General features: G+C 43.0%; 2 protein-coding genes across 2 annotated transcripts in view; both read left to right on the plus strand.

The window, feature by feature from the left end:
• tars1 (threonyl-tRNA synthetase 1) overlaps positions 1 to 3,964 on the plus strand; it is a 45,584-nt gene extending 41,620 nt beyond the window's left edge. Inside the window, exons 18-19 of the mRNA XM_068032744.1 lie at positions 644 to 758; positions 3,469 to 3,964. Of these exons, the coding sequence (XP_067888845.1) occupies positions 644 to 758; positions 3,469 to 3,617 (264 nt within the window). The 3' untranslated portion in view covers positions 3,618 to 3,964. The remainder of the gene's footprint in view (positions 1 to 643; positions 759 to 3,468) is intronic.
• A 2,402-nt stretch (positions 3,965 to 6,366) lies between these two features.
• LOC137370788 (NAD(P) transhydrogenase, mitochondrial-like) overlaps positions 6,367 to 27,844 on the plus strand; it is a 212,996-nt gene continuing 191,518 nt past the window's right edge. Inside the window, exons 1-2 of the mRNA XM_068032745.1 lie at positions 6,367 to 6,394; positions 11,305 to 11,496. Of these exons, the coding sequence (XP_067888846.1) occupies positions 11,355 to 11,496 (142 nt within the window). The 5' untranslated portion in view covers positions 6,367 to 6,394; positions 11,305 to 11,354. The remainder of the gene's footprint in view (positions 6,395 to 11,304; positions 11,497 to 27,844) is intronic.

The following is a 27,844-nucleotide window of genomic DNA, read 5'->3' on the forward strand; positions in this document are numbered from 1 at the left end:
TAAGAGACCAAAACTGTACAGAGTACTCCAGGTGTGGACTCACCAAAGCCCTATATAATTGCAGCAAGACTTCCTCATTCTTCTACTTCAATCCCTTTGCAGTAAAGGCGAATATACCATTTGCTTGTTGTACCTGAATGTTAAATTTGAGTGCTATTTAAATTTGAGTCTTTTTTGATGGGAAACTCAACCAACAATATCATTTCTTTTTAAAGTTTATTCAGTCAGATTTTTAACTTTTGAAAGGAGTATTGAAGAGGATTGTGTGTTTAGCGATGTTTAACATCACCACTTTAATCCCTTCTGGGGATTGGGGAAGAAAATTAACAGATGGTGGGGATGTCTGTGATAGTAATGATACATAAACGCTAGGTAGGAGCAGGCTTGGTGAGCTGAATGGACTTTTCAGTCTGGATTTTCTCATGTAGAAGAGTTTTCCGTTAGCAATTCTTATAAGGTAATCAGTTTGCCAAATTTACCTTTGTGTGTTCTGATGTAGCAAATGGTTATATTTATTTTCTGTTGGGAGGAAATAAAACTTTTTTGCAAAGTCATGGTCACTCAGGTTTTTAGTTCTATTTGAAATTAAATTTCTAGAAGCATTTTCAGTAATGGTGTTACTTTTTATAAATTTTATGAATAGGTTCAACAGCAATTTCATGATGCTGGGTTAATGAGTGATGTTGACCTTGATCAAGGATGCACACTGAACAAGAAGATCCGAAATGCACAACTTGCCCAATATAACTTTATCCTTGGTAAGCTTTGTAAATCTTGTAACAATGTGTTTGGTGAGATGGGGTTGAAAGAAATGCAAAATCTTTGTTTACTTTGAACAATGTTGTCTTCTACTTGGTATGGAATTTTTTTCTGGCTTCAATAGTCCAGTGGGTAATGACACTGCCTGATGAGCTGTATAGATCAAAAGATTTTGGGTATGATTTCAACCAAGGCAATAATTAGTGATACAATTAGTCTTGTTGTCTGACCACTGACCAGTCGGGGGGGGGGGGAGAAAAAGCTAATATCAGTAAAATGGATTGTCGTAAAAGCTCAACAGGTTCACTAATGACCTTTTAAGGAAGGAAACTGTTGGAACTCAAGGAAATTACAATCACCAGGGAAGTGGTACTGATCAAGTTGTTGGAGCTGCGGGCTGACAAGTCCTCGGGTCTTGATGTGAAGTGGCTAGTGTGATAGTTGATGTAACAAAAACAAGAAGGGTCACTGACCCGAAACGTTAACTCTGCTTCTCTTCCCACAGATGCTGCCAGACCTGCTGAGTGATTCCAGCATTTCTTGTTTTTGTTTCAGATTTCCAGCATCCGCAGTATTTTGCTTTTATATTGTGATAGTTGATGTATTGGTTTTAATTTTCCAAAATTTGCTAGATTCGGGGAAGGTTCCATTAGATTGGAAAATAGTGAATGTAACTCCTTTATTCAAAAAGGGAGGGAGACAGAAAGCAGGAAACTACAGGCCAGTTAGCTTAACATCTGTCATATGGAAAATGTTGGAAGATATTATTAAAGACGTTATAGCAGAGCACTTAGAAAAATTCAAGGTAATCAGGCAGAGTCAACATGGTTTTGTGAAAAGGAAATCATGTTAAACCAATTTATTGGAATTCTTTGAAGAAGTAATGTGCTGTGAGTAAAGGGGAACCAGTGGATGTACTATACTTAGATTTCCAGAAGGCATTTGATAAGGTGTCACCATCAAAGATTATTGTGGAAGATAAAAGCTCATGGTGCAGGTCTAACATATTGGCATGGACAGAAGATTGGCAAACTAACAGGAAACAGAGTAGGCATAAATGGGTCATTTTCTGGTTGAAACATAGAAAATAGGAGCAGGAGCAGGCCATTTGGCCCTTCGAGCCTGCTCTGCCATTCATTATGATCATGGCTGATCGTCCAACTCAGTAGCCTGTTCCGGCTTTCGCCCCATACTCTTTGATCCCTTTAGACCCAAGAGCTATTTCTTAACTCCTTTTTGAAAACATTCAATGTTTTGGCCTCAACTGCTTTCTGTGGTAGCGAATTCCACAGGCTCACCACTCTCTGGTTGAAGAAATTTCTCCTCATCTCTGTCCTGAAAGGTTTACCCCGAATCCTTAGACTATGACCCTGGTTCTGGACTCCCCCACCATCAGTTGGCAAGATGTAACGAGAGGTGTGCCACAGGGATCAGTGCTGGGGCCTCAACCTTTTACAATTTATATAAATGACTTTGGTGAAGGGACTGAAGGTATGGTTGCTAAATTTGCTGATGACACAGATAGGTAGGAAAGTAAGTTGTGAAGAGGACACCAGGGGGCTACAAAGGGATATAGATAGGCTAAGTGAATGGGGGGCAAAGATCTGGCAAATGTAGTATAATGTGGGAAATTGTGAAATTGTCCATTTTGGCAGGAAGAATAAAAAAGCTAATTATCTAAATGGTGAGAGATTGCAGAGCTCTGAGATGCCGAGGGATCTGGGTGTCTTAGGGCATGAATCGCAAAAGGTTAGTATGCAGGTACAGCACGTAATTAGGAAAGCTAATAGAAGATTATCGTTTATTGCAAGCGGAATTGAATACAAAAGTAGGGAGGTTATGCTTCAGCTATACAGGGCATTGGTGAGAGCACCTCTGGGATACTGTGTACAGTCTTGGTCTCCTTATTTAAGGAAGGATGTAAATGCATTGGAAGCAGTTCAGAGAAGGTTTACTAGACTAATACCTGGAATGGGCAGGTTGTCTTATGAGGAAAGTTTGGACAGGCTAAGCTTGTATCTGCTGGAGTTTAGAAGAATAAGAGGCGACTTTATTGAAATATATAAGATCCTGAGGGGTCTTCAAGTGTGAATGTGGAAAGGATATTTCCTCTTGTAGGAGAATCTAGAGCTAGGATCACTGTTTGTTTAAAAATAAGGGGTCATCCATTTAAGACAGAGATGGGAAGAAATTATTTCTCAGAGGGTTGTGAGTCTTTGGAATTCTCTTCCTCAAAAGGCAGTGGAAGCAGAGTCTTTGAATATTTTTAAGGCAGAGTTAGATAGATTCTTGATAAGCAAGGGGGTGAAAGGTTATTGGGGGTAGGCGGGAATGCAGAGTTCAGGTTACAATTAGTTCAGCCATGATCTTGTTGAATGGTGGAGCAGGCTCAAGGGGCCGAGTAGCCTACTCCTGCTCCTAATTCGTATGTTCAGATGCTCATACAGTGCAGAATAATATTGACTTCAGTCATGCCAGGAGGTGTTTAGGTACTACTCTGCTGGGAAGAGGAGGAGGAGTGAGGAACCATTCTCATACATTTAGTTGTCTCTGGTGCAGCTCACCTACTTTATTAAAAATTCTTACAGTAATTCTAAAGCATTATCACCTTGTATTCATATGCTATTTAATTTTTGTTGAAATCTTTTTAACTGCTGTACCTTGAATTAATTGCTTGAGTATATTGAAAATGTGATGTTGCATTTTCAGTGGTTGGTGAAAAAGAGAAGAGCAGTGAAACAGTTAACGTGCGTACAAGAGACAACAAGGTGCATGGAGAACGCACAATATCTGAAACTATCCAGAGGCTTTTGCAGCACAAGAAGTCCAGAAGTAAAAATGCTGAAGAAGAGTTCTGATATGTTTTGGAAATCCTGCAATATGCCTGCAGCCAAACATGTTTTTTTATAATTGTGGAAGGGAAAGCAATAATTCCATTCTGAAAATATGATGGCATTTCCAAGCAGCAATTGTAAAATTTCTGTTGGCGCAGAACGGTCAATAATGTGAGTTGAAGGTTTGGAATTAGTTACTGTTTCAATTTATTATAATGGCAGCCTCTTGCATGAAAATGTTGCAAGTACATCTTCAAAAACTGTATATGTAGGTTTCTTTAATTCACTTATCTGTATTTTTAACAAATACTTTGTGATTTACAACTGGAAAAGTAGGAGCAAAGGCATCTAATAAAATCCGTTTCCCTCAACATTGATCTTAACCTTTGTTGTAAAATGTGTTGTGCAAAAATGGGGTCATTTTCAATATCAGTTATTGAATTCTCCCCCTTATCAAGTATGAAAAGATTTATCAATGTCATCTGAATCCATATTCTTCATGTATTCAAGTGAAGTTTATAGCTTTGAAGAAAAGGTCAGCCTTTTGCCATTGAGTTGCCATTATATTTTATTTTCAAATCTATTTAAAACCCAAAAGGCTACTTTTTTAAAATCTCAAACAGCAAATAGTATGGCTTTTCCCAACATGCAAGTTGCCATGTCTTGATTTCAGCCTCTATAGTACTCTCCAGATCAGCAAATGGGAGCATCATTCTTTCTTTGAACCCATGAGATTTGCAACCTCTGGATACAATAGGAAATACCTAAATATAAGGGAGAAAAGTACCTGGTAATACTGTCTACTATTTACATCCAGTAGTAGGAGTTGACGACCCCCCCCCCCCCCCCCCCAGATGTACACTGTTAAATTGGGGTCATATTGGCTGAAATCTAGCAAAAGAACCCAGCTTTTTAATTACTAGAGGAGTCGTCCAAGAAAAGGCACAATCCCTGTGTACCTGCTCACTGCTGAAAGAAGTTAATGGTACAGTGCTGTAATAAACATTTCCAGCCATTTTGTTTTTCCTCATTTTGAGCATCATATGGCCGCAGTGGTTAGCACCGCAGCCTCACAGCTCCACAGACCCGGGTTCGATTCTGGGTACTGCCTGTGTGGAGTTTGCAAGTTCTCCGTGACCGCGTGGGTTTTCGCCAGGTGCTCCGGTTTCCTCCCACAGCCAAAGACTTGCAGGTTGATAGGTAAATTGGCCATTGTAAATTGCCCCTAGTGTAGGTAGGTGGTAGGGAATATGGGATTACTGTAGAGTTAGTATAAATGGGTGGTTGTTGGTCGGCACAGACTCGGTGGGCCGAAGGGCCTGTTTCAGTGCTGTATCTCTTTTAAAAAAAAAAATGTATTTCCTGAAATATACTCGGGACCACAGAACATATGGGTGCAATCCATTTGGACACTAGCTCTAATTATCCTCCTCAAATTTGGCTAGTTTCTTTTGCATCTCCTTTACTTCTGTCTTAACTATTGTAATATCCCTCTTGACTTCTAGTGTCATTTCTTCTTAGTTAGCCTCTTCAATGGAAACTGAGACAGTGGTGTTGGCAGAGGTTTGGCTTGGAGGGCAAGTAACACTTCATTTAAAAAAAAAACAGGAGGAAATACACCCTTTCCTTAGCCGTGCTCCTCTCGCACAAGCCATTGCTGTTTGCTGAGTACATAGACTTTGTTGTAAGTCACATCCCACCTTCAACTCGTTGGCTGACATAGTGGTGGCAATAGACAGTGAACAAGGGTATTGGCTTTAATGCCATGAATTTTGCAGTCAGCACCGAAGTGATGGTGCTCACCTGACCGCACAGCTACCCACAAAAATCTATCAATCTCTGGAGTGGATTTCCCCTTTCCTGCTGTCAGTTTGAATCTGTGACAAGTCCACTGGATCTCCAGGCCTCCAGCAACAGTGTTGGTGTTGGGCAGGGTAAGTAGCCAATTACAGTGAAGTATTCTCATAGACAGCAAACTAGGAAATAAAATGCACTGAATTTTTCACATTAAAATTTGAGGGGAGAAGTTAAATTATTGAGACATATAAATGAGATTAAGGGTAGAAGCTGAAATATCAAACTTTTGAAAAAATTAAAATCTGCATTTATTGTAATGGAGAAATTTGACATTCCACAAGTATTTTTCAGGTACGATAAGGCTGTTCAGTAATTAGTACGCTGTTAAAAACTTAGTTACACCTTGTTCAACAAGGTGTGGCTTTTACAAGAGACTAATACTGTAAAAGGGCAAGTTTTGATCAGTTCAGGAATTTCCACTTGATTGCAGTCTAGGGGAGCCTCAACTCATGCTATGGGAAAGTGTAGAATCACTGACAGCAACCTCTATATTTCTGTATTTAGCTGCGCATGTGTGGTCTCCAGAAGTTGCTGTTACTGCTGCAAAATCTGGGCCAATATGTCATATGTAAGACTCTATTCCCATGTCGGTTGCAGTTAGTCCCACAGCTTCCAGACTCCTTTACTTTCACTTGGCCCCACCTAATCTTCCCAGAACCTATCAGCCCAGCACCACATGCAAGCTTACCTCCATTTACCCTCATTATAAACAGTAAATATGTGCATTTAAAATAATCATTTGCAGAAATATCTCCCTTTTCTAATTGTTTTTCCAAAAAGAATTGTCGCATAAACGTTTTAACTTTTAATTTTTAAAATAGGGGAGAGTTAAACACTTGCACTTGGAGAGATCACATGGCAAATTGACCTTCCAGTGAATTGTTTTTGTTCCTGTAATAAAGTTCAGTGACAATCTGAGAGCGGGAGCTTCCCGGCTTCCAAAGGTCAGTGTAACTTGGCAGGTTCGCTGAGCTTTATTTTTGAACAGATTGATGATCCTGTTGAACTCTCTACCGTGTTGTAATATTTATTGTCATGCAGCCAGGAAAGCACATTGCTCATGATCAGATTACCCGAAAATACATTTCCCATAGCCTACATCCAGATTGAGTACAGAATGAATTTTGCGATTTAGTTTAGTTGGTGCTTCATTATTGCAATGAATTTATAAATTATGCGTTTTTGAAGTGCAGAAATAGTTGAAACTGCACTGACTAAAACAAATCTTTGCGTGAACAAGGAACAAGTAATTGCAGTTTAGACTTTACCTTTTGCATTTGCTCAGCGATTGTTATCGAATGAATACAAAGCTGTGTAAGGTGAAAATCAACAATATTGTCACGTTTTAATGAGACAACGACCCGATTCTGTTTTTTTTAAAAAAGATTTATTTAAAATAGCGAAATGCTGCTGTCAAAGCTACTTTGTGGGTTAAATGTTGTAATTGGAGAAGCAATGTTAGACACAGTCATTAACCACACCTTATGCCACGCAGCAGGTTTAGTTGTTGGAATGATTTCTCCCGTGCTCTGGCGTCTGGACAGGATCCAACTCCAGATCCAATGGGTGAGGGATTGGGTTCCTTAGTGCTGTTAGAGCTCCAAAATGGTACAGGAAGGGAGGAGACAAACTTTCTGGCCCGGTTGTTGATGAAGAACTCGTCCAAGTGCGATACCAGTAACTAAAACCCCAATTCCCCATTCATCTCTGCTGTGACACTGGCCATCACAGCGTCTGCTTTGCCACAATGCAAAAAAAAGTCTCCACAAAATAAACATTCCAAACCAAATTTGTCAATGAAATCATTCAATATTGCATCTCACCTTGTGCATTCTCTGGACTGAATTTTTTTGCCCACGGCGGGGCACTCAGCACCGGGGGCTGAAAAGGCGGATGGAATCCTGTCTCTGCCAGCTGGAGACCCCCGACATGATTCTATGGCTCCGGGCCACTTACCAGCCTGGCGTTGCAGGTTCCTGTCCCTTTAAAGATGCGATTCTGCCTCCAAGAGCTGCTGGCCAATCAGAGAGAGCGGTGGCCGCTGCTAATATTGCAAGAGGCCTTGGTCCCAGGCCCAGCACTGGAACCTGGATCCAAGATAAGTGAGGCGGGGTCACTGGGACCAGATTGGCAGGCCCCAGCTAGGGGAAAGTGGATGGGCTTTTATTGCAGGGGGAGGGTGGTTCAGGGAGGTGCAGATTGCCCACAGATGAGGACCCCCCATCAAAGCAGAGAGGTCGCCTTGATTTACTGGGGGACTTCACCACCTGGTGGAGGCTCCCCTGCTGCAGGTTAAATCCCAGAGGTGGCAGGAAGAGGCCCTTGTGACTGTTAATAGACCACTTAAGAAGTTCAATTGGCCTCTGGGCAGGAAGGCTGTCTTCAGCCTATCCTGCTCCTAACAAAATTGCGTTGAGATGGGACAGCAACAGGCCCTACACCCCCCTGCCTCCCGTCACAATTCTGTGGACACCACCCCCACCCCCCCCACCCCCAACCTTTGCAGCCATCTTAGGGGCCCATAAAATTCAGCCCCCATAATTCTGTCTTCTGTGTGCCTTTGCCTGTCCTAGTGCTCCTACACAGTGCTCCCGCAGTGGCTGCAGCATGGCTGGTAGAAGGCTGCTGATTTTCAGTGGGGAGGACTGCAGATGGCCTTGCATGATGCCCTTGAGCAGCTCTGGGCCTAACTGGCCAACTTTAGACTGCGTCGTTTCGGAATAGGCAGCAGCAATCTGGGCTGGCTGGCTGCCAGACAACATCAAGGGCACTGGCCGACTGGCAGGGGTGGGAGGTTGAATGTTGTCACCCTGAGGGAAGACAGCAGGTTTGTGCTCCATGGAGCCACTGCCACTCCTCTAGGGCAGCACCTCAGCAATTCTAGTAATTGCTGAAAACAGAGACATTTTGTCGAAGTTTTTTGTTTTGCACTCATAGGACAATTCACAAGAATACCTATGTAAGGGAAGCAACAACATGTCCCTTCTGCTGTTCGCAGTGGGCAAGGTACAGGCTGTACCCAACCAGTCCGTTCTTGCAAAACTCAAAACACAGTGTCCAATATTAGATGTGATTCCGCGATTGGGCAACATTTGCTAAATATTCCTCAGTGTGCTAACAACTACGCTGACAACCAATTTAAGATTGTCAGTTGGGCTCGCAGTGTGGTGCATTTGCGCATACTGGAAGCTACATATATTAATTCACAGGACCCTGTTCTTTGCAGACAGAAAGAACATGTACACACATTGTGCCTGTTTCAGCTAAACAAAATAAGTGACAGCCATTCGCTGGTTCATTCCCCAGGGCAATGCCTTGACCAATCAGAGTCAAGCTGCCTGGTTTAAATTTCAGACAAAGCTTGGCAATTAACTGTCAGTCACCATAAACTGGTGCATTCTCGATGGCAACACCTCTACCAATCAAGAGTCCACTTGCCAACCAATCGGCAGTCTCTTCTCATATTGTATAAATTTGATGCTTCCCTTACATTGGTATTCTTGCGATTGTCCTGATGAGTGCAAGATGAAAAGCTTCGACAAAATGTCACTGTTTTCAGCAATACTCAAGTTTTTGAGTATTGTACCAAATGACTAATTCTAGTAATCTGTTGGAGGACAGATTACTGTGAGATCCTTCAAGCTCCTTTGCACACTGTAATCCACAGCCATGGTTGCTCCAGCCTGAGCTTGAATAACCTCAGCCTGAACTTCCACTGCAGCACTGAGACATTGGGTGGCTGCTACTTGTGCTGCAATGGAAGCTGCAACATTGACCATCAGACGCATCATGGCTGGCTCCATAAATATGCAAATAGAGTTGATTACCACGTCCATGCTAGAAAGAATAGGCTCCAAGCTCCATGCACAGCCATGGGGCAAGTTGTTGATGGACTCCTTGACATTGATGGCAGGCTTCTCAGTGCATCTGCATTTTGTTGTCCATACCCATCAGTCTTCTGTAGGCTGCCCCAGTGAAGTGCTTAGCTGAGCCCTCTGCAGCGGAACTCGTGAGTGACCTTGCCCTTCAAGAAGCTGGCACCAGTGCCAACTTTACCCATGCTCTGGCTGCACCCCACTCATGCTGAATCACTTGCAGATCCTGCCTCTATCCTCTAAGTTAAGCGCACAGTCAGTGTCTGAGTTGGTTGCTGCGAGTGTGAGAGCAAGTGTTGATGCTATGTTTTCATCATTACTGTCTTCTTGCTGTTGCTTCACTGCTGGCTAGGTTGGATCTCTTGGGTTTCTGAAAGGAGAAAAGTTCAAGGGTAAGGTTGTGGTGCAGGGAGATGCCGAAAGTAAGAGATTTATGTGTCCGCCATCTGCAACTTGTATATCAGAAGAGAGAGTGGGATGAAGGGGCAGTGGGATGTGAGAAGGAGGATTAGTTATGTGCATACCGTCATCTTCGATGGTTTCAGGTAAAGACCTGCTCAGGTCAGGAAAAAAAACCCGACCCGGCCCGAGTCCTACCATTTTTTCCTGCGTCCGACCCCGTCCCGACCTGAGCCTGACCCGACCATAGTGCACTCACTGTACTTACCACTTTTGGAAGGAAGCTGCAGCATGAGCGTGACGACATCATAGAGACGTTCACTTGCTCACTGCGCAGACTCAGAGTTTCCCTCCTTGACGTCCCGGACTCCCAGCTCAGGTAGGCTTTTCAACTATTGACACTTACTAAACTCAACTTCCCTTTTCCTCCCAGCAGAGCAAACGTTAATACTGTGTGTGTCCGATCCGGCCCGACCTGGACCCGGCCCAACCTGACCTAAGCCCGAAAGTTGGACCCGGAAGAGGGACCTGACCCGACCCGAACCCGACACATGTTGCCGGGTCCTGTCAGGTTCGGGTCGGGTAGCAGGCCTTTAGTTTCAGGTCCAGTGCTGGCCATCCCAATAATGGCCAGCACTGTGTCCTCCATGGGGGTAAGGACATACAGGTGTCTGTCCCCCTTTGGGCAGCTCCTGCTTCTTCCAGTTGTGTGCCATCTTGTGCAAAAGGTGGGGGGGAAGTTTGTTATTGTCGTGCAGTTTGTTTGGCTGATGGTTGAATAGCTGACAGTGTTGCAAGCTGTAAGATTTGGGTGTGAGACTTGCAGCAGTGCTAAGTATGAGGATACGGTGAAGCATATGATTGTTAGGTATGAGTCATGATTGATAAGGATTGTTGATAGGTGAGTGATGGGGGTGTGGTGATTTGAACAGTATCTGAGACTATTGGTATGGTTGGTGGGATATGCAATTTGAAGATGCATTAACTGACTTTGACCACTCATGTGAGGTCATTGAACTTTTTGTGACACTGCATTCAGTTCTTGGGGCTGTAATGCTGGTGTTGACCTCCATGATTTTTTGCTCTCTCTGCATGTTTAGGCCTAGACTGTAATTTTACCTATCCTTTTTTCCCTCTGCAAGTGACATTTTTGAAACTTTTTTTTACCACTATTCATTGGTTATTTTTTCCAAGATTTGACCGACCCTGTCTTTGGTAGGCCCTGCTTCCTCCCACTGCAAATAGGGAGCATCTCTCCTCCTTTCCACCTCCTCCACCAAGACCTCCAGTGCAGCCCATTCTCTCCTCTGCTGTGCCATTCCCCACTCTTTCCCAGGTCAGATTCCCTTCAATGTGTGCTGCCTGCATTGCAATCAATGGGCACGGTTCAGTCGCATGTTGTGATTTCCACACCTGTTTTCGGGAGCTATCAAATTAAGCCCCCTTAAGATTTTAATCCATCTCAGCTTTATCCTCTGGCATGGTTTACTGCATGCATTACTAGCAGAGCATTTGGCATTCTTCATGAATTGAGTACCCTGAATTATGACTCTTATTTTGTGATTTTCTGTGCACGGCAGGAGGACGGTAAGGATTGAAGAGCTGGCAGTGGCATCGGTTCTTCCACGGAATGGCAAGCCTTCTACGCACAGTGGTGACCAGCTGCTCCAGTCCTCTTTTCAGTACTGTGCTACCAGTAAAATTGAAGGTGGTGAGGACCCAATGTTTACGGCAATTTAGAACTCATCAGGTCCTCTGGTGCCAGAAGCCAGGTACAGGAAAGACAACTTACAGAAGCAGTCACTTGTATCATTTTGTGTTTGGAAGTAATGTATAAAGATGCAAATCTACTGTTCATCAACTGTGGTGTTGCCAGTGGTGACCGAGGATGAAGTCTGTTACCCACGTGTAGATGATGTCTGGCAGCATCTGTGGAAAGAGAAGCAGAGTTAACGTTTCGGGTCAGTGACCCTTCTTCAGAACTGACAAATATTAGAAAAGTCACAGATTATAAGCAAGTGAGGTGGGGGTGGGGCAAGAGATAACAAAGGAGAAGGTGCAGATTGGACCAGGCCACATAGCTGACCAAAAGGTCACGGAGCAAAGGCAAACAATATGTTAATGGTGTGTTGAAATTTTGCCTTTGCTCCGTGACCTTTTGGTCAGCTATGTGGCCTGGTCCAATCTCGATCTCCTTTGTTATCTCTTGCCCCACCCCCACCTCACCTACTTATAACCTGTGACTTTTCTAATATTTGTCAGTTCCGAAGAAGGGTCACTGACCCGAAACGTTAACTCGGCTTCTCTTTCCACAGATGCTGCCAGACCTGCTGAGTGATTCCAGCATTTCTTGTTTTTGTTTCAGATTTCCAGCATCCGCAGTATTTTGCTTTTATATTATTGATGTCTTGTTGGAGTTGAGGATTTTGTTGTCCTGTCTGACCCAAACATGGCCTTACCCAGCGTGATGCTCCCTGTTGCCTCATAATTTTAAATGTCAGCCACCTTGCAAAACAGAAACATTTCAAGATGATAGCAATAGTGAAAAATGTGACTAAGAATAAGGAAAGAATGAAATATTTGAGTGTTGATTAATATGATTTCAGTAAAAATATTACGATAATTGTATTGAATGAAATATGGAAATAGAAAACTGCCCACGGAGAGGATCAATCATCTAAAGTAACTGAGGTGAAAATTACAATTTTTAAAATTAATTGTGATGTAAATTAAGATGGCTATTTCTGAATTGAAAATATAACAAGATATTTCAATTTATTCAGTGAATAATATTAATTTAACATTTTAAAATAATTTGCTATAGATGATTGAATGAATATGAATGACAAAATTTAAATTTATCATTAGCTAAAATGATGATAAAATGAAATAGTTACTAATTGGGAAACTGTTGGGAGAGACCAAAAGGGCAGGAGGGAGTTCCTTGGAGCCTCCAGTGGAATCTCCCTGGAGGGGGCAGTCAGAGGTCAGGGCCCAATCTTAGAAAAAAATAACTTATGAAGAGTGACAAAAGTTGCAAACATGTCATTTGCAGAGGGGAAAACGGATAGGTAAAATTACAGCCTTGGTCCAAACACGGACTGAAGAGCTGAAGTCCAGAGGAGATGTGAGAGCATAAGAATATAAGATAAGAAATAGAAGTAGTTGACCATACAGCCTCTTGAGCCTGTTCTGCCATTCGATATGATCATGGTTAATCTTCTGCCACAACTCCACTTTCCAGCATTTTCCTGATGTCTGATGTCTGGCTAACTGGGCTGTAGTTCCCTGTTTTCTCTCTTCCTTCTTTCTTGAATAGAGATGTTGTGTTTGCTAACTTCCAATCTACTCAGACCATTCTAGAATCCAGGGAATTTTGGAAAATCATGACCAGTGCATGCACTATCGCTGCAACTATCTCTTTTAGAACCCTAGGATGTCGTCCATCAGGTCCTGGAGATTTGTCAGCTTTTAGTCCCTTAGTTTCTCCAATACTTTTTATTTGCTGAAATTAAGTTCCTCACTCTTATTAGCCCCTTGGTTACCCACTATTTCTGGTATGTAATTTATGTTTAGTTTAGTTTAGTTTGGAGATACAGCACTGAAACAGGCCCTTCGGCCCACCGAGTCTGTGCCGACCAACAACCACCCATTTATACTAATCCCATATTCCTACCACAGCCCCACCTGTCCCTATATTTCCCTACCACCTACCTATACTAGGAGCAATTGCTAATGGCCAATTTACCTTTCAACCTGCAAGTCTTTGGCATGTGGGAGGAAACCGGAGCACCCGGAGGAAACCCACGCAGACACAGGGAGAACTTGCAAACTCCACACAGGCAGTACCCAGAATTGAACCCGGGTCGCTGGAGCTGTGAGGGTGTGGTGCTAACCATTGCGCCACTGTGTCTCCTATTGTGAAGAGAGACACAAAATATTTGTTCAACATATCTGCCATTTCCTCGTTCCCTGTGATAATTTCTCCCGTCTCTGCCTCTAAGATACCAACGATTATTTTAGCTACTCTCCTTTATATATTCTTGTAAAAGCTCTGACAATCCATTTTTATATTCGTGGCTAGTTTTTTTTATTGTTTCATGGGATGTGGGCGTCATTGGTTAGGCCAGCATTTATTGCCCATCCCTCATTGCCCTTGAGAAGGTTCTGGTGAGCTGTCTTCTTGAACCTCTGCAGTCCATATGGTGCGGGCACGCCCACAGTGCTGTTATGAAGGGTGTTTCAGGATTTTGATCCAGCGACAGTGAAGAAACGGCGATAAAGTTCCAAGTCAGGATGGTGTGTGGCTTAGAGGGGAACTTGTATTGGTGGTGTTCTCATGCATCTGCTGCCCTTGTCCTTCTAGGTGGTAGCGGTTGTGAGTTTGGAAGCTGCTGTCGAAGGAGGCGTGAGGAGTTGCTGCAGTGCATCTTGTATATGGTACATACTGCTGCCATTGTGTGTCGGTGGTTGAGGGAGTGAATGTTGAAGGTGGTGGATGGATGCCAATCAATTGGACTGCTTTGCCCTGGATGGTGTCGAGCTTCGTGAATATTGTTGGAGCTGCACTCATCCAGGCAAGTGCAGAGTATTCCATCACACTCCTGACTTGTGCCTTGCAGATGGTGGATGGGCTTTGGGAAGTCAGGAGGTGAGTTACTCACCGCAGAATACCCAGTCTCTGCACTGTTCTTGTAGCCACAGAATTTATATGGCAGATCCAGTTCAGTTTCTGGTCAATCGTAATCCCTAGGATGTTGATAGTGAGGGATTCAGCGATGGTAATGCCATTGAATGTCAAGGGGAGATGATTAGATTCTCTCTTGTTGGAGATGGTCATTGCCCGTCACTTGTGTGGCATGAATGTTACTTGCCACTTATCAGCCCAAGCCTGAATGTTGACCAGGTCTTGCTGCATATGGACGTCGACAGCTTCATTATCTGAGGAGTTGTGAATGGTGCTGACCATTGTGCGATCACCAGCAAACATCCCCACTTCTGACCTTATGTTGGAGGGAAGGTCATTGATGAAGCAGCTGACAAAGGAAACAAAGGGTATTAGCTGATGGATGTTTTTGCGAATGGAAGGTGGTTTCCAGTGACATTGCACAGGGCTCAGTGTTGGGTCCCTTGCTGTTTGTGGTATATATTAATGATTTGTGGACTTAAATGTGGGAGGCATGATTAGGAAATTTGCAGATGACACAAAAATTGGCAATATAGTTGATAGTGAAGAGGATACCCATAGAGTCCAGAATGATATCTATGGTTTGGTTGAGTGGGCAGAAAAATTGCAAATGGAATTCAATCTGGAGAAGTGTGAGGTAATGCATTTTGGGAAGGGCAAACAAAGTAAGGGAATACACAATAAACGGGAGGATATTGAGAGGGGTAGAAGAAGTGAGAAACCTTGGAGTGCATGTCCACAGATCCCTGAAGGTGGCAGGACAGGTAGATAGAGTGGTGAAGAAGGCATATGGAATGCTTTCTTTTATTGGCCGAGGTATAGAATACAAAAACTGGGATGTAATACTGGAACTGTATAAAATGCTGGTTAGGCCACAGCTGGAGTATTGCGTACAGTTCTGGTCACCACATTACAGGAAGGACATAATTGCTCTGGAGAGAGTACAGAGGAGATTTATAAGAATGTTGCCAGGGCTTGAAAGTTGCAGCTATGAGGAAAGATTGGATCGACAAGGTTGTTTTCCTTGGAACAGAGGAGATTGAGTGGTGACTTAATTGAGGTTTACAAAATTATGAGGGGCCTAGATAGACTAGACAGGAAGGACTTGTTTCCCCTAGTTGAGAGGGCAGATACTGGGGGCACAGATTTAAGGTGATTGGGAGAAGGATTAGAGGGGACATGAGAAAACACTTTTTCACCCAGAGGGTGGTGAGTGTCTGGCATTCACTGCCTGGAACGGTGGTGGAGGGAGAAACCCTCAACTCATTTAAAAGATACCTAGACCTGCACCTGAAGTGCTGTAACCTGCAAGGCTACGGAGCAGGTGCTGGCAAGCCACTCAGTTCAAGGGCAATTAGGGATGGGCAACCTTGCCAGCAACGCTTGCTGAAAGAATGAAAAAGAAATGCCCCAGTGACGGGGTTGGGGTGGGGGCATCTTGCTGCGGGGGTGGCCAACTCCACCGGGGTTGGGGGGCCCTCTGTGGGCCATGGATTGCCCCCCCGAGCCCACTAAGAGGTCTCCAGGCCTCACTTGGCAATGTCTCCACATGGCGGTGGGCCCCTCTGATGTTGGCTAAATGCCAGCAGAGGCGCAAAGCAGCCCTTAAGTGACCCTTAATGGGCCACATAAGTGGCTTAATTGACCTCCCAGTGGACTTCACGTCCACCACGGTGCCTGCCGCAGACAAGCTGGCATGGGGGCAGGACATCAGGCATGCCACCTGACTCCACCCCTCTCCATTTTGTGTGCCCCCCCAGACTTCCAGCCCGTTCGCTCTATTTCTCTCTACAGATGCTGCCAGACCTGCTGAGTATTTCCAGTATTCCCTGTTTTTAATTTCAGATTTCCAGCATTCTCAGTATTTTGCTTTTGTATTAGGAATTGAAAGTTAAGCAGCTCCATCTTGTGGTAGTTTAGCTGCTTCAGGAATGACCATGTTTGAGAGGAATTACCATGGCTCACTTACAAATGGGAAATCCCATCCTGGAGCCAGGTAGAGGCAGGATAGAATGGTGATGTTCAGTAAGTCTGTGGCAAATATGACAAATTTTAGATATTGTAGATGTATATATCATTTTTTGTGCCGCTTAATGTTTAATTCACATTAAGACTGAACAAGTTGGGCTCTTTTCTCTAGGAAAGGGAAGTGTGAGGGGTGACCTTAAAGTGGTCTTTAAGATACTGAAAGGGCTTGATATGGTAGACATAGAGAAAATGTTTCCACTTGTTGTGGAGTCCAAAACTAGATTTCATAAATATAAGTCAGTTACAAATACATCCAATAGGGAATTCAGGAAAACTTTTGTTCCCAGGGAGTGGTTAGAATGTTGAATTCGCTACCATAAGGGGTAATTGGGGCAAATAACATTGATACATTTAAGCTAGATGAGCACATGAAGGAAAAAGGAACAGAAGAATATGTTGATGGAGTTAGATGCAGTGGCAGGGGAGGAGGCTTGTGTGGAGCTTAAATATGTGAAGCATAGACCTGTTGGGCTGAAAGGCCTGTTTCAATGCTGTAGACTCCATGTAACTCAATGTAAGAGTTATTCAGATTATTCATTTATGTGAATGAGGTGCTCACTGAACTGTTCAGATAAGCACTTTACTGTAATTAAAGCTTATTAAATGCCCAATTAAGTTCTAAAAATATTTTAATGCATTTGGATATTAATCTTTAAGTGTAAACCATGGTGTGTGCTGTATAGTTAATAATCTATTTTAGGAAAGGACAATAAATCGATGTAACAAGCCTTTTAGAAACTAATTACATCAAATTATACAGAATATACGACAGGCCTAGCCAGTCTGCACTGGTTCTCATACTCCACATGTCTCCTCCCATTCCATCTACCTCATCTCAGCCTTTCAGCAAATCTTTTTATTCCCTTTCCTCTCATGTACCCATCTAGTTTCCTTTTGAAAACATCTAAGTTATTTGCCTGAACCACTTCCTGTGGTAGCAAGTTCCACATTCTAACCAATTTCTGAGTGAAGGAATTTCACCTCTTTGGATTTATTACTAACTATCTTGTAGTCATGGCCCCTAGTTTCAGATTCTCTCACAATTGGAAATATTCCCTCCACATCTGCCCGTCTAACCCATTCATAATTTTAAAGACCTCTATCAGGTCACCTCTATGCCTTCGCTTTCTGAAAGAAAAAAGCCCCAACCTGTTCCTTCTTTCCTGTTAGCTGTAATCTCTCAGTTTTGCTACCATCCTTGTAAAGCATTTTTGCACGTTCTCCAGTGCTTCTATTTCCTTTCTGTAGTATGGAGACCAGAACTGTGCACAGTACTTGTAAGTACAACTTGACCAGAGTCCTGTACAAGTTTAACATAGCTTCACTACTTCAGCACTTTTAAATTCTATATCTTTGGAAATAAATCTCAGTGCTTTGTTGGCATTTATAATTGCTTTGCCTGCTGTGATGCTGTTTTTCATGATTTCTTCACCTTTCTCTCTAGATCCCTTTGCTCTTCGACCTCATTCAGTTTATTATTTTCCAAACTTTAGGTAATGTGTCTGTTTTTCCTACCAAAGTGCATCACCTCATATTTCTCTATGTTAAATTCATTTGCGACCTAACTGCCCACTCTGTAATTTACTAATGTCTTCTTGTAATATGTTGCATTCTTCGTCAGTGTTAACTATACCCCCCAGTTTGGTATCATCTGGAAATTTTGATATTGAGTTACTTATTCTTAAGTCTAAATCATTAATGTAAATTATGAATAACAGTGGTCCCAACACTGATCCTTGTGGAACACTGCTTTTTACCTTCCTGCAATGTGAATAACTACCCTTTATCCTTACTCTCTGCTTTTGATTTTTAGCCAAATTGCTCTCGATTCACTTGTTTGTCCGCTGACTCCACATGCCCAAATGATTAAAGCTGTGACACTGAAAAACTACAAAGGTATTTTGAAGGATTGTTACTCCTTAACAAAATAACTCCTGTTCCATAATTAACTTTATACAGAATTCAAATTATTTGTAGCACATTCTGAATACTAAGTATCTGCATATTCAGGTTGAAAGTTTGGATTAATTTGAAATTCATCTTATCAACTGCAGTTTGGATCCTCTCAATTCAACTTTTAAAGTTACAGAGGAAGAAATATCTTCAATTAAGGGCTTGTACGTATACTCAGTACTAAAATACCAATATAAATAAAAGCAAAATACCACTAAAATACCAATGGTGTGCCGCTCCTGTCTATACTAGATAGGCACCTCAATACAATCCATATCCCCATAGGAATGTGAAAAATCCAAGGCAGCATTCCATTGGTACAGCACATGGAAATAAAGAACTTGCGTCTATATAGTGCTTTTCATGACCTCAGGATATTCCAAAGCACTCCGCAGCCAATACAGTACTTTTAAAGTGTACTAGATATTAATGGCAGTAAATGCTGTAGCCAATTTGTGCACAGCAAGGTCCCAGATAAAGCAAATGAGATTACGTGCTCACGTCCTGGACTGGGGTTTGTACCCATGACTAGAGTGCTAATACTGAGCTAAGGCTATAAGCAGATGGCCCTGTTATACAGAACAAAGTGATTCCTCCTCAAATACATAACGAAGGAGTAAAGAACAAAACACATTTAGTAACACAGGAGCTGAAATCGTATCTTTTAACTTGGTGAGGCTCTTGGTTTCCTCTCACAGAACCATCCATCTTTTTCATGATGACATTCATGAAGTCATTCCCCCTTGAATATGCCCAGGGCTGACCTCTGGCATTCTCCAAATTACCATCCATGTCACCACTGCTGCTTCCTCACAGTAGCTGTGGCTCAGTGTAGCTCTCTCACCTCTGAGTCTGAGGTTGTTTCAAATTCCTGAAGTGGAAGTGTAGTTATTGTTGTAATGCTGGAAAATGCAACTTAAGTCCAGTCCAGGGCCTTGAGCATAAAATTTAGGCTGACACTCCATTGTATTAGTGAGGGAATGCTGCACTGTCAGAGGTGCAATCTTTCAGAGGGAACCAAGGTCCTGACTGTTCTCTCAAGTGGGTGTAAAACATCCCATGGCACTGTTGCGGAGAAGAGCAGGGTTTTATTCCTGTGTTCCCCTAATATTTATCCCTCAACATCAATAACAAATGGATTACTGGTCATTATCTCATGGCTGTTTGTGGGAGCTTGCTGTGCATAATTTGACTGTTGTATTTTCTACAACAGTGATTACACTTCAAAAGCACTTTATTGGCTGTAAAGCACTTTGAGACATGCTGATGTAGTGAAAGGTGCTATTAAATGCAAGTTCTTTTATGAGCAGCATCCTCAATTCTTTTCTCATGCCAACCTTCCCATCTAGCATACCCACTTGGAAACTCACCTCACTGTTCTCCTTTCTGCCTAACCTACCGACCACTGCTCCTTGGACTACACGTTCACTGTCTCGCTCCATGTTTCCCTCCAGAATATCCATTAATTCACAAGTAAGGCCCTTGCCATTTCCAACCATATTTATTTTTATTCCTTCAAGGAATGTGGGCATCGCTGGCTGGGCCAGCATTTATTGCCCATCCCTAATTGCCCTTGAGAAGGTGGTGGTGAGGTGCCTTCTTGAACCGCTGCAGTCCAAGTGGAGTAGGTACACCCACAGTGCTGTTAGGAAGGGAGTTCCAGGATTTTGACCCAGGAACAGTGAAGGAACGGTGGTATAGTTCCATGGCAGGATGGTGTGTGGCTTGGAGGGGAACTTGCCGTGGTGTTCACATGCATCTGCTGCCCTTGTCCTTCTAGGTGGTAGAGGTCGCGGGTTTGGAAGGTGATGTCTAAGGAGCCTTGGTGCAGTGCATCTTGTAGATGGTACACACTGCTGCCACTGTGCATCAGTGATGGAGAGAGTGACTGTTTGTGGATAGGGTGCCAATCAAACTGGCTGTTTTGTCCTGGATGGTGTTGAGTGTTGTTGGAGCTGCACATATCCAGGCAAGTGTAGAGTATTCCATCACACTCCTGACTTGTGCCTTGTAGATGGTAGACAAGCATTGTCAGGAGTCAGGAGGTGAGTTACTCACCGCAGGATTCCTAGCCTCTGACCTGCTCTTGTAGCCACAGTGTTTATATGGCTACTGCAGTTCCGTTTCTGGTCAATGGTAACCCCTAGGATGTTGATATTGGGGAATCAACGATGGTAATGCGATTGAATGTCAAAGGGAGATGGTCATTCTCTCTTGTTGGAGATGGTCATTGCCTGGCACTTGTGTGGTGCCAATATAACTTGCCACTTATCAGCCCAAGCCTGGATATTGTCCAGGTCTTGCTGCATTTCCAAACGGACGGCTTGAGTATCTGAGGAGTCGCGAATGGTGCTGAACATTGTGCAATCATCAGCGAACATCCCCACTTCTGACGTTATGATTGAAGGAAAGTCATTGATGAAGCAGCTGAAGATGGTTGGGCCTAGGTAGATGACTGTATTTACATCCTGGCTTTTACTGAAATCTGGTTATGCTTTCTACCACCTTCCCTGGAAAATCTGCTGTAATTGCACTGCATCTTTGCCCTCACCCCTCAGGCAACCTCTCCTCCTTTGAGGTCTTTGACCGGTAGAATACCTAAAATGCTGTTGTCTAGGAAGTTGGACCATGACTGAGAATTTGTGTTAGGTATAAACTTTTGGCTGGCCCTGGGAAATTCTAAAATACCTGCATTGGTGACCAGAGTTGTGATTTATTCCCATGGGAAGTCTTTCATTCCACAGTTCAGTCACTGAAGATCACATGGTAACCTGGGAAATCAGCAGGATCCAAACCTTATAAGGCAATGTATTAATGTTGGGTCATTACTGGCTTCTTCTTAAACATCTCTAATGGTTCAACTAACAGAGATTATATTCAACTACTCCTGTAGTCTGCTGATTTGCATATGTTAATATTCCAAAGGGACTGCTATGGCAATTTAGCAACCTTAACTGACTTCATCTGAAGGCACCAACAAACAAATTCTTTTCACGACAAATACTTCTGTTGTATTATGCTGACATGTTTAATCAGTTGTATACACTAACCACCTTGCTACAGAAACAATGAGTGTTTTCAAATTCCTGTGCTTGAAGGCCACGTATACAATTAAATCCCCGTCCCATTAATTTGAATATCTTCACTCGATCATAATAAAAAACCTTGGCGTTTGTACTGATTAAGGGTTTAATCGTTATTGAGGCAACAACACAAAAGAGAGATAAAAACGGAAAATGCTGTAAATACTTGGCAGATTTGGCATCTTCTGTGGAGCGAGAAACAGAGTTAAGGTTTCAGGTTGATGACCTTTCACTAAAATGAGCCCTTTCCAAATCTCACTGCACACCAATTCAAACAGGACACACAAGTGACAAAGAGATATAAATGCAAATTGGACTGAAATACTTGGACTTCAAGAGCCAGATTATCCCATCCTTTCCTTAGAGATGTCACTGGATGAAGACCATTTTACATATGAATATATGAATTAGGAGCAGGAGCAGGCCACTCGGCCCTTCGAGCCCGCTCCTCCAATAAGTTCATGGCTGAACTGATTACTCCACATTTCCACCTATCCCTGATAACCTTCCACCCCCTTGTTTATCAAGAATCTATCTAACTCTGCCTTAAAAATATTCAAAGACTTTTCCCACAGCCTTTTGAGGAAGAACGTTCCAAAGTTTCACAACTCTCTGACAGAAAACATTTCTCCTCATCTCTGTCTTAAATGGGCGACCCCTTATTTTAGTGACCCCCAGTTCTAGATTCTCCCACAAGGGGAAACATCCTTTCCACATCCACTCTGTCAAGACCCCCTCAGGCTCTTATATGTTTCATCAAGTCACCTCTTACTCTTCTAAATTCCAGTGGATACAAGCCTAGCCTGTCCAATCTTTCCGCGTAAGACAACCCACCCATTCCAGGTATTAGTCTAGTAAACCTTCTCTGTACTGCCTCCAATGCATTTACAGTCTTCCTTAAATAAGGAGACCAATACTGTACATAGTACTCCAGATGTGGTCTCACCAATGCCCTGTATAGTTGAAGCATAACCTCCCTACTTTTGTATTCAATTCCCCTCACGATAAACGATAACATTCTATTAGTTTTCCTAATTACGTGCTGTACCTGCATACTAACCTTTTGCAATTTATGCACTAGGACACCCAGATCCCTCTGCATCTCAGAGCTTTGCAACCTCTCATCATTTAGATAATATGCTTTTTTATTCTTCCTGAGAGAGTGGACAATTTCCTACTTACCCACATTATACTCCATTTGCCAGATCTTTGCCCACTCACCTAACCTATCTATATCCTGTTGTAGCCCCCTTATGTCCTCTTCACAAGTTACTTTCCTACCTATCTTTGTATCATCAGCAAATTTAGCAACCATACCTTCGGTCCCTTCAGCTAAGTCACTTATATAAATTGTAAAAAGTTGAGGCCCCAGCACAGATCCCTGTGACACACCACTCATTTCATCTTGCCAACCCGAAATGACCCATTTATGCCTACTGTCTGTTTCCTGTTCGCTAGCCAATTTTCTGTACATGCCAATATGTTTACCCCTACACCATGAGCTTTTATTTTCCGCAATAACCTTTGATGTGGCACCTTATCAAATGCCTTCTGGAAATCTAAGTACAATACATTCACCGGTTCCACTTTATCCACAGCACATGTAACTCCCTCAAAGAACTCCAATAAGTTGGTTAAACATGATTTCCCTTTCACAAAACCATGTTGACTCTGCCTGATTACCTTGAATTTTTCTAACTGCCCTGCTATAACGTCTTTAATAATAACTTCTAACATTTTCCATAATGTTAAGGTAACTGGCCTGTAGTTCCCTGCTTTCTGTCTCCCTCCCTTTTTGAATAAAGGAGTTGCATTCACCATATTCCAATCTAACAGAACCTTCCCCGAATCTAGGGAATTTTGGAAAATTAAAACTAACGCATCAATTATCTCACTAGCCACTTTTTTTAAGACCCTAGGATGAAATCCATCAGGACCTGGGGACTTGTCAGCCTGCAGCTGCAACAAGTTGTTCAGAATCACTTCCCTGGTAATTTTCTTGAGTTCCTCCTTCCCTTCCATTTCCTGACTTACATCTAATACTGGAATGTTACTTGTATCCTCAAAAGTGAAGACTGATGCAAAATACCTGTTCAATTCATCTGCCATCTCCTTATTATCCATTATTAATTCCCCAGACTCACTTTCTACAGGACCAATGTTTACTTTGCTAAGTCTTTTCTTTTTAAAATACCTATAGAAACTCTTACTGTCAGTCTTTATGTTTCTAGCTCGCTTTCTTTCGTACTGAATTTTACGTTCTTTATCAATCTTTTAGTCATTCTTTGCTGTTTTTTATATTCTGTCCAATCTTCTGACCTGCCTCCCATCTTTGCACAATTCTAGGCTTTTTCTTTAAGTTTGATACTATCTTTAACTGTTTTAGTTAACCATGGGTGGCAGGTCCCACCCTTGGAATTTTTCTTTCTTGTTGAAATGTATATATTCTGTGTATTCTGAAATATCCCCTTAAATGTCTGCCACTGCATCCCTATTGACCTATCCCTTAACCTAATTTGCCAGTTCACTTTAGCTAGCTCTACTTTCATGCCCTCATAATTGCCCTTAAGTTTAAAATCACATTTACCCTGTCGAAGCATAAAAATAAGAGAAATCTCACATTTTCTCATACCTTTCTCTATTTGCTTTCTCCTATAATCTTCAGTCTTTGAAAATGCAGTGCTAATGCTGATATAGTTTAATCACTACTACCTGATTTTCCTCATCTTTTTTCAATCTTGATGTCCTGCATTATGGACTTTGGTCTTTTTTTTTACAGTGATTGCATATCTGATAAAGTCAGACCAGAGGTTTATATCAACATGTGATCCTGTGGAATTTGTGTCAAACCTTCATATTTTAATATTTCTCTGGATAACTTGGCTCATTTAATAGGAAGGTGACAAGATCAATCTGTAGCAATTACAATTTAGTTCAGTATTTTGTAATTATTGAGCATTTGACATTTGCACAATTAGTGGATTCCTGCATGCAACTGGGACTTTTAATCTTCATGGTCTCTCTATTTTCATTGTCAAGATGGCAGGAAGAATGAGGAGAGGCAATATAAAATAAAGGTTACAGTTCTAAAGGGGTTGCAGGAACAGAGGGACCTGGGTATATGTGCACAAATCGTTTAAGGTGGCAGGTTGAGAAAGTGGTTCATAAGGCATACGGGATCCTGGGCTTTATAAATAGAGGTATGAATACAAAAACAATGAACCTTTAAAAAAAACATGGTTCGGCCTCAACTGGAGCATTGTGTCCAATTCTTCATTAGGAGGGGTGTGAAGGCATTGGAGAAGGTGCAGAAAAGATTCATGAGAATAGTTACGTGGATGAGGAACTTCAGTTACATAAATAGATTGGAGAAGCTGGGACTGTTCTTTAGAGAAGAGAAGCTTGAGAGGAGATTTGACAGAGGTGTTCAAAATCATTAGGGGTCCAAACAGAGTAGATAGGAAGAAACTGTTCCCACTGGCGGAAGGGTTGAGAACCAGAGGACACTGATTTAAGGAGATTGGTGAAAGAACCAGGGGCGACATGAGGAAAAACCTTTTTACGCAGCAAGTAGTTAAGATCCGAAATGCACTGCCTGAGATTGCGGTGGAGGCAGATTCAATCGAGGCTTTCAAAAGAGAATTGGATAATTATCTGAAGAGAAAAAATTTGAACGGCTACAGGGAAAGGGCAGGGGAGTGGGTCTAGCTAAGTTGCTCTTGCAGAGAGCTGGCACGGACATGATAGGCCAAATGACCACCTTCTGTGCTGTAATCATTCTATGATTCTACGTGGCCTGATTTTTATCCTGTATTTGTGAGAGTTATCACCAGTGCAGTTAACGTAACAGTAAATCTTCATGGTGTTCGACAGTTTTTAATTTATTCGTTCCTGGGATGTGGGCTTCGCTGGCCAGGCCAGCATTTATTGCCCATCCCTAATTGCTCTTGAGAAGGTGGTGGTGAGCTGCCTTCTTGAACCGCTGCAGTCCATGTAGAGGAGGTACAGCCACAGTGCTGTTAGGAAGGGAGTTCCAGGATTTTGACCCAGCATCTGCTGTCCTTGTCCTTCTAGGTGGTGGAACTCGTGGGTTTGGAAGGTGCTGTCTAAGGAGCCTTGGTGCGTTGCTGCAGTGCATCTTGTAGATGGTACACACTGTTGCCACTGTGGTTCAGTGGTGGAGGGAGTGAATGTGGATGGGGTGCCAATCAAGTGGGCTGCTTTGTCCTGGATGGTGTCGAGCTTTTTTTTTATTCATTCATGGGATGTAGGCGTCACTGGCCAGTCCAGCATTTATTGCCCATCCCTAAATGCCCTTGAGAAGGTGGTGGTGAGCTGCCTTCTTGAACCGCTGCAGTCCATTTGGGGTAGGTACACCCACAGTGCTGTTAGGAAGGGAGTTCCAGGATTTTGACCCAGCGACAGTGAAGGAACGGCGATATAGTTCCAAGTCAGGATGGTGTGTGACTTGGAGGGGAACTTGCAGGTGGTGGTGTTCCCATGTATTTGCTGCCCTTGTCTTTCTAGTTGGTAGAGGTCGCGGGTTTGGAAGGTGCTGTCTAAGGAGTCTTGGTGCATTGCTGCAGTGCATCTTGTAGATGGTACACACTGCTGCCACTATGTGTCGGTGGTGGAGGGAGTGAATGTTTGTAGATGGGGTGCCAATCAAGCGGGCTGCTTTGTCCTGGATGGTGTCGAGCTTCTTGAGTGTTATTGGAGCTGCACCCATCCAGGCAAGTGGAGAGTATTCCATCACACTCCTGACTCGTGCCTTGCAGATGGTGGACAGGCTTTGGGGAGTCAGGAGGTGAGTTACTCGCCTCAGGATTCCTAGCCTCTGACCTGCACTTGTAGCCACGGTATTTATATGGCTACTCCAGTTCAGTTTCTGGTCAATTGTAGTCATCAGTATGTTGATAGTGGGGGATTCAGCAATCGTAATGACATTGAATGTGAAGGGGAGATCGTTAGGTTCTCTCTTGTTGGAGATGGTCATTGCCTGGCATTTGTGTGGCGCGAATGTTACTTGCCACTTATCAGCCCAAGCCTGAATATTGTCCAGGTCTTTCTGCATTTCTACACGGACTGCTTCATTAGCTGAGGAGTCGTGAATGGTGCTGAACATTGTGCAATCATCAGCGAACATCCCCACTTCTGACGTTAGGATTGAAGGAAGGTCATTGATGAAGCAACTGAAGATGCTTGGGCCTAGGACATTACCCTGAGGAACTCCTGCAATGATGTCCTGGAGCTGAGATGGTTGACCTCCAACAACCACAACCATCTTCCTTTACGCTAGGTATGACTCCAGCCAGCAGAAAGTTTTACCCCTGATTCCCATTGACTCCAGTTTTGCTAGAACTCCTTGATACTGTAACTCGGTCTTGATGTCAAGGGCAGTCACTCTCACTTCACCTTGGTTTACAAACTTTGCAGTTTCTTGGTGTCATGGCCTGATTGGGGTACTGCCTTGTCACCTTGTTGCACCTCCTTACTCTAGCAGTTTCCCATCCCCCCTATCTCCTTGGACCATTAGGCTGATTGCTATACAATGGGCTACTATTATACAGCCTGCAGCTGTCCTGTTAGTTTTTGAGTTTTTGCTTGTTAGTCTACTTCTACTGATAAGCTGTCTGTGCAGCCCTGAAACTATGAAGTCAATTCTGATAAGCTGTCTCTGCAGCTCCGAGGTTAGTTTATTAGTAATACATGATTGATTAATTATTTCACCTTAAATGTTCCCATATTATTCTGTCCCCACAGTCCCCCCTTTGATTCTTCAAACTCTTTTAAGAATCATTCCCTTGATCCCACCTAGGTGCCTTTAATGGTCTCTACTTGTCTAGAAACAGCTTTCAACACCCGGAGGGGGTCACACTCAATACGTTGCCTACTTGTGCCACAAGAGGGGTCCGCGGGAGCTCTGTAAAGGCATAAGTTTTGCAGGGGCTTCAGTTACTTGTTTACGACACTTAATAAGCAAAAACATCAAATACAGAATTACAAGTCAAAAGTGAGCAACTACTTAAAATACATGCAAAGAAGATAATACAAATTCTAAACATATCAGCAATTAATAATTCGGTGTTCAATCACGGATCGCTCATTTTACTTGAGAGGCGTGTATCCAGGCTTTCTTTCCTTCGACTTTAACTGCTGACTGGGTGGTCAGTAGTACTTGGAAAGGTCCCTCCCACTTGGCGCCCAAAGGTTCTTTGTGTATTTTCTTCACGTAGACCCAGACTCCCGGGACGATGTCGTGCCCTCCTTCTGGTGGGTCACCCCAAGCTGCCGATACCTGTGATGCGACGGGTTTCTCGGTGTCCCTTTGTCTCCAGATACCGTCGTCACATATCTTCATCCCTGCTT

This window comes from Heterodontus francisci, chromosome 1, assembly GCF_036365525.1.
Source record: "Heterodontus francisci isolate sHetFra1 chromosome 1, sHetFra1.hap1, whole genome shotgun sequence".
NCBI lineage: Eukaryota > Metazoa > Chordata > Chondrichthyes > Heterodontiformes > Heterodontidae > Heterodontus > Heterodontus francisci.